This window comes from Sus scrofa, chromosome 8 (assembly GCF_054392235.1).
Source record: "Sus scrofa isolate SSC_HxYL_T2T_F1_AM1 chromosome 8, Sscrofa_HxYL_maternal_Yorkshire_Landrace_v2.0, whole genome shotgun sequence".
Taxonomy (NCBI): domain Eukaryota; kingdom Metazoa; phylum Chordata; class Mammalia; order Artiodactyla; family Suidae; genus Sus; species Sus scrofa.
This window is the reverse complement of record NC_139390.1, coordinates 30,079,810-30,090,843: the sequence shown is the minus strand read 5'-3', so window position 1 is coordinate 30,090,843 and position 11,034 is coordinate 30,079,810. Positions and strand designations below refer to the sequence as shown.

Genomic DNA, 11,034 nt, shown 5'->3' with positions numbered 1-11,034 from the left:
ATAGGCCGTGGGTGCGGCCCTAAAAAGCCAAAAAAAAAAAAAAAAAAGAAAAATTTCAATCTCCAATTCCATCTAAACCCATCGCTTTTCCCCACATCATAGGCTGGACTTACACCTCAGCCTTGGTGTAGACCTGGTGGCGAGGGCATGGTATTCCTGAAATATGCACTTCCTGCTCCTGCCTCTCCCCGATCTAGCTTTCTGATGTGGAGACCAGGGCTGAGGGGCAGGAAGGCAGGTGTCCTTTTCTATAATTGTGTGTTTTAAGGTACAGTCTAGGCTGCAGGATGGGGAGACCCCACACCCCGGGGGTTTTATCTTTAAATGAGACCAAAAAAAATGTCTTTCTTTCTGCAATTACAGATCGAATATAGTCAGGAGGTAGGTCTAGGGTAGGGAGCTGTCTCGACGCCAGAGAGCCAGGAACTGAACTGGTAATCAAAGATCACTCTCACCTCCAGTTACGGGTCTGAGGGCAGAGATGGTGAGTGAGAGGGAGGGAGGGAGGGGAAGGTTTGTTCTTTCAGTCACAGAAATATATTTATAGACACATCTCCCCTCTTAAACGAATTGTGAGAGGGTAGGAGGAAACGGAGAGAGACAGCATATTACAAGGCAAAAAGAATCTCGAGGATCTGAGTTTAGGGACGTTGCTTTGCTCACTGGGGTAAAAAAGCTGATTCCAGCAAGAACTTGTCCAGTTTATGACAGGACACCATGTGGGATTAGGCCAAACACAAGTTCATCGGGAGACAGCTTGCATTTCTTAGCTTTATTTGCCCTGTTGTTATTTTGTTACTGTGGTTGGTGTTTTATATTATTTTTTAAAATTTTTATTTCTTTTTTTATATCCTTTTTTCTTCTTAGGGCCGCACACACAGCATATGGAGGTCCCCAGGCGAGGAGTCAAATCGGAGCTGCAGCTGCTGCCAGTCCACACCACAGCCACAGAAACACCAGATCCAAGCCACGCCTGTGACCTATACCACAGGTATAGGATCCTTAACCCACTGAGCAAGGCCAGGGATTGAACCTGCATTCTCGAGGATACTAGTCGAGTTCGTTACTGCTGAGCCACAACGGGAACTCTCTGTGGCTGATGTTTCAGGACAAGAGCGGAGCTATCAGCCTGGATTCCTTGAGTGTGCTGGAAATTGCTAACCCAGAGGAAATATCTTAGAAAAGAGATTGCTACCTAGTATGTTTTTTTTGCCTGGAGATGTCAAAAATCACTTAAGAAAATTTGAAATATCCATGGGAAAAACTTTAAGTGCCAGATTTTCTCTGAAAACCAATTTGTCAGGAAAGACATAATTAGCGTCCATTCTGTGAAAGGACATGAATGATCTTTCTTTATGTTTTAGCAAAACTTTGAACTTGACCCTGTCTCTTTCCATTGTAACTTTTTTTTTTTTTTTTTTTTTTTTTTTTTAACAGCCGCACCTGTGGCATATGGAGGTTCCCAGGCTAGGGGTCCAATCCGAGCTACAGCTGCTGATCTACACCACAGCCACAGCAACACTGGATCCAAGCCACGTCTGTGACCTACACCGCAGCGTGAGGCAACCCCAGATCCTTAACCCGCTAGTGAGGCCATGGATTGAACCTGCATCTTTGCAGAGATTATGTCAAGTTCTTAACCCACTGAGTCCCCACAGGAACTACTGTCAGTCACTTTTGATAGCGGCCCGATCCAAAGGGAGGAAGAACAAAGCACCCGAAATCCTTCAGAGCTGTGACCCCCCCCACCTCCACCAGCCCCGCGACAGTGATAAGCATTCTGTATTCAGTTGATAAGTCATCCGTGGGTTAATAACACCATCTCCTGCCCTTCTCTAGTGAACACACTAGCGAGCTGATTGTAGTGAAAGACAGCCATGAAGGGGTGATTCTATCTTAATGCAACTCTATCAATTCACCCACAGACCATTTTCAACATTGAAAATAGGTTGAAAATAGAGGAGAAAATAGGCTTTGACTATGTGATGTAATTTCTTTCTTTTCTTTTTTTTTTTTTTTTTTTGTCTTTTCTAGGGCCGCTCCAGTGGCATATGGAGGTTCCCAGGCTAGGGGTCTAATTGGAGCTGTAGCCGTCGGCCTACACTATAGCCACAGCAACGCAGGATCTGAGCCACTTCTGCAACCTACACCACAGCTCACAGCAAGGCCAGATCCTTAACCCACTGAGCAAGGGCAGGGATCGAACCTGCCACCTCATGGTTCCTAGTCGGATTCGTTAACCACTGCGCCACAATGGGAACTCCATGACTACGTGATGTAATTTCAGTGAGAGTCAGTAGATGGCATAAAAGAGCTTCCCCCACCCCAACATTAACTGTCGTCAATGTAAAATGAATGAGGAAGTATTTACTTTTCCTACAGACGGCCAGCAGGACAGAGAAACAGGTCATCTTGGTAAGTGACATCTTTTGAAATTCTCTAAAGGAAAATAATGGTATAACTAGTTATTAGACACAAAAATCTTGAACGTCTCTCTGATTAAGTCCTGGATGTCTTTCCAGGTGGGTTATTGCTGATAGGTACTTGTTGCGGTTTGAACTAGCATTTGTTTATCAGCTCCTTGTCTTAAGTCAGAGAGAGGGATTTTGAGAGTGTGTTGGCTTTTTCTTAAACAAACCTCACCTCAAGCATGCTTTGTTTTCAAGAGATGTATTTGAGTTGGGAGATGAGTATTTGGGTGGCAGACGTCTTCTCGTGGGTTTCTTACAGAGCCGCTAGTTATTGATTTCAGGTGGCTTTGCTCCTCATCCTGTCCTCTGTTTGTCTCTTTGCAATGAGGATGCTGAGAACAGCAGGTTAATGACTCCTGAAGTCAGTGCTGCCAAACAGCTCCTCTGTTTTCATGGGCAGGTTCATGTGAGTTTTTCCTCTGGGCCTTCCACAAGTTTTTTGTTTGTTTGTTTGTTTGTTTGTTCCTGTTTGCTCAGACCCCTGAAGCTGCTCTGGGATGCTCCTAGTCAGGTAGATTGCAGGTTTTAAAAATGTTTACCAGGCTACAGCCAACTGGACCCAAAGAGTTGAAAACCTTTGCAACGGAAAGTTGAAGTTCACAAAACCACATAGGAAATAAAGCAGAAAAGCTCCTGGAACTGGTTCTGATCCTTCCAGCTTGTGGTTCATAGCTAGCTGCCCTGCTGCAAAGAAAGTGCTCAATAAATATTTGTGGGACTGAACTTAATAGGCCCGATTCTTTGTATGAGTATTAGCCACTAAGACAAGTCAAAGTCCTGATTTGAGGTCCCCAGGTCTCCAAAGGCAATTCATATGTATTGATGCTTTGGATCATAAAAGTCAGGCTAAACCTTTTATAATCATGAAAATAGACACAAACACAACTGGAGATAATTTTATACTTTCAAGTGAAAGCATCCTTTTACCAGTTAGCCTTACAAATAATCATTTTACTCGGCATTAAAATAGTTTTGAGTTTCTACTGCAGATGAGATTCAGTGCTGGTCATGAGGACTTTACAAAACATAATGATTTTTACCGGTCTAGCAGATTTTGTATTTACAATTTGTAGCTCCTATAAGTACCTGAAACTTAGTTCTCTGTGTATACAATGCTCAAATTCTTAATTATAGAAATAAAGATGGTTTCCTAAACTGAGTATTTCAAATAATGACTATGAATGAAAAGGCAAAATGGAGGTTGGGCAAATAGAAGATATTTAAGTCAATTAATTCAGCTAGATAGAAAGCTGAAGCCATGCTTTCATTATATGCTGGAAGATAGGCAGTTTTGTTTTTATATTTTGTTTTGTTTTGCTTTTTTGTTTTTTGGGTTTTTTTTTGTTTGTTTGTTTGTTTGGTTTTTTTGCCATTTCTAGGGCCGCTCCTGGGGCATATGGAGGTTCCCATGCTGGGGGTCTAATCGGAGCTGTAGCCACTGGCCTACACCAGAGCCACAGCAATGCAGGATCCGAGCCGCGTCTGCGACCTACACCACAGTTCACGGCAACGCTGGATCCTTAACCCACTGAGCGAGGCCAGGGATCGAACCCACAACCTCATGGTTCCTAGTCGGATTCGTTAACCGCTTCGCCACGACGGGAACTCCAACAGGCAGTTTTATAAACTCAACTTGTTTTGGTGGTTGCTGTTGTTAAGAAAACAAGGACCCCTTTCCTGGAGCTTGTGGTGGGTTCACTGTGGTCTGAGCACTCACATCCATGCGTGGGGTCCCATCTCTGCCCTTGTCTCCCTGGACATACTCTGTGCACCACACCTGATGGTGCTGACTGACCCTGCTCGCTTGAACTGTGGAGTTGGCCAGAAGGTAGAAAGGTCCCCAGAGTTGGATTCAGGCTTAGGCATAAGGAGGGGACTCTAGGAGAGACTTAAGCTCAAATCACCGTTCCTTCAATTTAGCTTTTACAGGATGGTCTGTTTTGAGAGATGAGGCACCAGCCCAGGCAGTAATTGGGTATGATTTGGATCCTCACTGAAGCATTTCTCCTTGCATGATTAGATCTTTCAGGAAGCTGGAGAGGAAGACATTTCAGGGTCTTTCAGCCAAATGCAGTCAATGACATAAAAATGCCACCCTTCCTTGTGACATGCATTGTAATGTCTGTGTCCCCTTCCTGCACAGCCTTCACGCGTGCTGATGGAGGGGCATATGGGGCTCTCCTCTGTGTTGGAAGAGGTCAGGATCACTGAGGCATCATTGGGCACCTTCATGAAAGGGTAAGTCCAAGCCATGTCCCCGAAGCTAGAAATTTGCATGTCTAACTTGGGGGAATTTTGCAACCCACAGTTGTTTTTTGGAGTTGAATTATATAGGTCTTTCTGTGCTCATTGAGAGATGTAAGGAGGAAATGTGTAAAGAGGAATTGGGCTTTTTGCTGATACAAAAGGGCTTGCTTGTAGGGGATTTTGAATAAATTCCTTGAAAGTTCTGTGAAGCCCTGGAGCCCTTGCAGAGAGGGTCTCTGCGTGGTGGTGGTGGTGGTGGTGGTGGCGGCTTGCGGGGGGTGGGTGTCACTCTCTAGGGTTCAGACCAACACAGTGCCCTCCGGCCTTGTGGGCTCTTGGAATGATGATAACAAAATAGTGTCTCAAGAATGGTGGGTTGATACACAGTGAAATAACAAAACTGAGGGCAATGCCTAGTACCTCAAAGGGAATACATACATATTTGATGCACGGATGAAAAAAGTTTTCTGAATTAGAGAGAGGAGGATCCTGCTCCCAAACCGCCCATCTCCAAACCTCTCAGTGCACTCTGCCCCCTCATCACTCTCAGAATAGAATGCCACCGCCTTGCTGCAGCCCAGCATCTCAGCCCCAAAGTCCCCTTATCCTCACTTACTCCAGCTAACAGTGGCCTCCTTACGGCGCCTCCAACAAGCCGCCCTCACTCCATCGTGGGACCTTTGCATTTGCCTTTTCCTTTGCCAGAAATGCTTTTCCCCCAGGTGACTCATTCACTTCTTTCTGGTTTCTCCTCCAATACCATCTTCTCAGAAAGGCCCTCTCTGACCAATCAATCTAAGAAAAGCCACCACCACCCACTGTTACATACCTACCATTATTTCTGATTCATTTTCCCTGCTTTATTTCCCCATACAGCACTTAGCACTACATCAAATTATGTCAAGTCATTTATGGGCATGTTTTCTGCCTTCCCAGTAGGAAATAAGCTCTTGAGAATTAGAATTTTATCCCGTTCACTGCTTTATCTCTAGTTCTTAAACCTTGGCCAGAAGGTTATCAGCAAATACTGGCTGAATAGATAAACAAGTGAATGGTTCTTCTGAGAGATCTATCATAATCTGATTACCTTTTGAGGAAGACCAAAGTTTGGCACCAAACTGTGCATGGGTAACAAAAGGTAAGGCAGAAAGAATCCCGATTTGAACCACAAGAGAATGGAACTCTCAGAAAAGCCATCGAGAGGTACGTCTCAAAGGAGAATCCTAGCTTGAATTCTGAAGGATCTTGGGGGTCAGAGGACTGTCCATGACTATGAAAAACCAGCTGTGTTAGTTTCCTGTGGCTGTTGTAACAAATTACAATAAATTGGGTGGCTTAAAACAGCAGAAATTTGCTCTCTCATAGTTCTGGAGACCAGAAGTCCAGAATCAGTGTGTCAGAGGGGCTCACTGCCCCCTCATCACTCTCCCCAGAGCCCCTGTTGGCTTTTGGCAGCTGTCTGGCTATCACGTTCCTTGCCTCATGGATGTGTCATCCAAGCTCTACTTCTGTCTCCACGTGGCCTTCTTGTCCATGTATCTATCGTCTCTGTCAAATATCCCTCTGGCTCTTTCTTTTTAAAAATTTGTTTTTAATTCTTAAACAACTTATTTTTAATTGACATGTAGCTGAGGTGCAATGTTAATTTCAGATTATTGCATAACAATTTGACATTTGCATATATTTTGAAGTGATCACCAAAATATGTCTACTAACCATCTGACCGCATACAAAGTTATTGCAATATTCCTCATGCTCTATATTACACCCCTATAAGTTAATTGCTATATAACTGGTGGTCTGTGCCTTCAGTTTGTACCTCTGAATTCCCTTCACCTACTTCGCCCACCTTCCATTCCCCTTCCCCCTCGCAACCACCCACTTGTTCTCTGTATCTATGGGTCTGTATTCGCTTTATTTTGTCTTTTAGGTTCCCACTTATAAGTGAGAGCACGAGGTATCTGCCTTTCTCTGTATGACTTATTTCACTTAGCATAATACTCTAGATCCATCCATGTTTTATAAATGGAAAATTTTCATTTTTATGGCTGAGTAGTATTCCATTGTATATACACATACACACAAATACATACAGATACACTATATATATATATGTATATGTGTTTATATATGACATCTTTATCCATTTTTCTATTGATGGACACAAGTTGCTTCTATATCTTCATAACTGTAAATAATACTGCCGCTGCCTTTCTCTTATAAGGATATTTGCCACTGGATTTAAAGTTCACCTTGATAATCCAGGATGATCTTATCATCTGAAGATCCTTATTTAATTATCTCTACGAAGACCCTTTTTCACAATTAGAGAATATTCAATTAGGAGATTAGGACATGGTTAGGAGATGGACACATCTTTTTTTGGAGGTCACTGTTCAACCCACTACACATCCATATTAAAAGTTATTTGATTAGAAGTAGTATTTTTGTGGAGTTCCCGTCATGGCGCAGCAGAAACAAATCTGACTAGGAACCACGAGGTTGCAGGTTCAATCCCTGGCCTCGCTCAGTGGGTTAAGGATCCAGCATTGCCAGGAGCTGTGGTACAGGTCATAGATGTAGCTCGGATCCCACATTGCTGTGGCTGTGGTGTGGGCTGGCAGCTATAGCTCAGATTAGACCCCTAGCCTGGGAACCTCCATATACCGAAGGTGCGACCCTAAAAAGCAAAAAAAGGGGGGGGGTATTATTGTTTATGATATTTATATTTTCCTGGTTTCAGGTCATGTGACTCCAAAGAATATAGCCTTCATTTCACCAGTCTCCAGTGAAAAATGTTTAATGTCAACCGTGCCTAATTTAACACAATCATTTAATGTTGATTTTTTTCCCTCCAGGATCTATACCTGTGTCAAGATGTTCTGAAGAATAACAATTACCCTTAGGAATGTCTACTGTTACAAAATGACTAAAGAGAATCTTAGCATCTTCCATTTTGCCATCATCTTCATATTAATACTTGAGATCAGAATTCAATTATCTGAGGAAAGTGAAGTTTTAGTTGACAGATCAAAAACAGGTCTCACCCATGTTCCCAAAGACCTATCCTTGGAAACGACAATCTTAGATCTATCACAAAACTCTATCTCTGAGCTTCAGACTTCTGACATCCTCTCACTATCAAAGCTGAGGGTTTTCATAATTTCTCATAATAGAATACAGTATCTTGATGTCAGTGTTTTCAAATTCAACCAGGAACTGGAATACTTGGATTTGTCCCACAACAAGTTGGAGAAGATTTCGTGCCACCCTATGCTGAACCTCAAGCACTTGGACCTCTCATTTAATGCATTCGATGCCCTGCCCATATGCCAAGAGTTTGGCAGTATGTTTCAACTAGAATTTCTGGGGTTGAGTGCCACACAGTTACAAAAATCCAGTGTGTTGCCAATCGCTCATTTGCATATCGGTAAGGTTTTACTTGTCTTAGGAGACTCTTACGGGGAAAGAGAAGACCCTGAGAGCCTTCAAGACCTTAACACACAGAGTCTGCACATTGTTTATCCCCCAGGAAAGGAATTTCATTTTATGTTGGACGTGTCAGTCAGCACCGCAGTAAATCTGGAACTGTCCAATATCAGATGTGTGCTGGATGCTAACGGATGTCATCACTTCCAAAATGTTCTATTGAAACTTCAAAAGAACTCAAAGTTATCCAACCTGACTTTGAACAACATTGAAACCACTTGGAATTCTTTCATTACCACCCTCCAGTTTGTCTGGCATACAAGCATCGAGTATTTCTCCATTTCCAGTGTGAAACTACAAGGTCAGCTGGACTTCAGAGATTTTGATTATTCTGACACGTCACTGAAGGCCTTGTCTCTACACCAAGTTGTCAGTGAGGTGTTCAGTTTCCCACAAAGTTACATCTATAAAATCTTTTCAAATATGAACATTCAGTATCTCACAGTGTCTGCCACACACATGGTCCACATGGTTTGCCCATCCCAAATTAGCCCATTTCTATATTTGGATTTTTCCAATAATGCCTTAACAGACATGGTTTTTAAAAATTGTGCAAACTTGGCTAATTTGAACACACTCAGTTTACAAATGAATCAGTTAAAAGAACTTGTGAATGTCATCCATATGACCAAAGAAATGCAGTCTCTACAGCAATTGGATGTTAGCCAGAATACCCTGAGGTATGATGAAAATGAGGGAAGTTGCACTTGGACCGGAAGTTTATTAAGTTTAAATTTATCTTCAAATATACTCACTGACTCTGTTTTCAGATGTTTACCTCCCAGGATCAAGGTTCTTGATCTTCACAATAACAGAATAAGGAGCATCCCTAAGGATGTCGCCCATCTGGAAGCTCTGCAAGAACTCAATGTTGCTTCCAATTCTTTAGCTCACCTGCCTGGATGTGGTTCCTTTAGCAGCCTTTCCATTCTGATCATTGACTATAATTCAATTTCCAACCCATCAGCTGACTTCTTCCAGAGCTGCCAGAAGATTAGGTCCCTCAAAGCAGGGAACAATCCATTCCAATGTACATGTGAGCTAAGAGACTTCATCCAAAGTCTAGGTCAAGTATCGAGTGACGTGGTAGAGAGTTGGCCTGATTCTTACGAGTGTGAGTATCCAGAAAGCTATAAGGGGACTCTGCTCAAGGACTTCCGTGTATCTGAATTATCCTGCAACACAGCTCTGCTGATTGTCACCATCGGAGTCACTGGGCTGGCACTGGCTCTTACCATGACCGGCCTCTGTGTCTACTTTGATCTGCCCTGGTATCTCAGGATGCTGTGTCAGTGGACCCAGACTCGGCGCAGGGCTAGGAATGTACCCTTAGAAGAACTCCAAAGAACTCTCCAGTTCCATGCCTTCATTTCATATAGTGGGCATGATTCTGCTTGGGTAAAGAATGAATTACTACCAAATGTAGAAAAAGAAGGTATAAAGATTTGTCTCCATGAGAGAAACTTTGTTCCTGGCAAGAGCATCATGGAAAATATCATAAACTGCATTGAGAAAAGCTACAAGTCCATCTTTGTTTTGTCTCCCAACTTTGTCCAGAGCGAGTGGTGCCACTATGAACTCTACTTTGCCCACCACAACCTCTTCCATGAAGGGTCTGATAACTTAATCCTGATCTTGCTGGATTCCATTCCACAGTATTCCATCCCCAGCAGCTATCACAAACTCAAAGCTCTCATGGCACAGCGAACTTATTTGGAATGGCCCAAGGAGAAGAGCAAACATGGACTTTTTTGGGCTAATCTGAGAGCATCCATTAATATTAAATTGATGGAGAAAGCAGAAGAAATAAGTTACACACAGATCTAAAAATATTCCTCTGCTGCTTTTGGGAAAATGTTGCTGCTTTTGGAAGCCTCAACAATGACTTTATCTTGCATCAACACAGACATAAACATGATTTTTGAATTGAGGATGTAGATAAAAATGTATACATCCTTTTGGGTCCCAGGTCCCCATGTATACATGGTAATAAAAGTTGATGAAGTGATATAATTTTTATTTAAATAATTGATTTCTAACAGACTAAGTCTTTACCTGTTTCTTTGCTAGGACTGAATTCATTGTATTTATCATGTAATCAAGAGAAGCACCTGTTCAAACATCAACTGCTATATGTTCCTATGTGTCAGGGTCAATGTTAGAAAACTCCATGCCTTTTACACTATAACTGGGTTTCTATAGCAGATTCCCAAAGCCATCGGTGTCCTCCTCCTTTTCACACAGCATTTGCCTCTGCATGTGGAAGGCTGCTTAGTGCTAATGCTGGGGACTCTGCCTTCAGGATTTTCTTCTTGACCATGAGAGTGCACTTGGCCCCCACAAAGGGCAATTCAAAAGTGCTGGAGGTTGTTTCAGGAAGCAGCCCTTAACCAATGTCAGAAAGAGAACTGGCAGGTAAATACACCACCTTTCTCACCCCCTCTGGGGGGATGAATCTAGGGTGTACTTTACATTCTCCCTGAATCTCCCAGTGAGGTGGAATTTGGGTTCTCTCGGGTAGAAACAATTTTATTGGCTTCCTTTCTATTTTTATTTCTTTATTTTATTTTTAATTTTTATGGCTACACCTGCAGCATATGGAAGTTCCCAGGTTAGAGGTCGAATCGGAGCTGTAGCCATTGGCCTACACCACAGCCACAGCAATGCAGGATCTGGCCGCATCTGCAATCTACCCTGCAGCTTGGGGCAACATTTGATATTTAACCCACTGAGCGAGGCCAGGGATCAAACCTGCAACCTCAGGGACACCATGTTGGGTTCTTAACCTGCTAATCCACAATGTGAACTCCATTTCCTACTTTTATTT

General features: G+C 42.8%; 1 protein-coding gene across 1 annotated transcript; it reads left to right on the top strand.

Annotated features, from left to right (window-relative positions):
* Positions 1–2,369: 2,369 nt before the first annotated feature.
* Positions 2,370–10,215, top strand: TLR1 (toll like receptor 1). The gene is given in 3 exon segments (NM_001031775.1): positions 2,370–2,415; positions 4,615–4,709; positions 7,577–10,215. A coding segment is annotated over 1 exon segment (2,391 nt). The 5' UTR covers positions 2,370–2,415; positions 4,615–4,709; positions 7,577–7,643; the 3' UTR covers positions 10,035–10,215.
* The last annotated feature ends 819 nt before the right edge of the window (positions 10,216–11,034 follow it).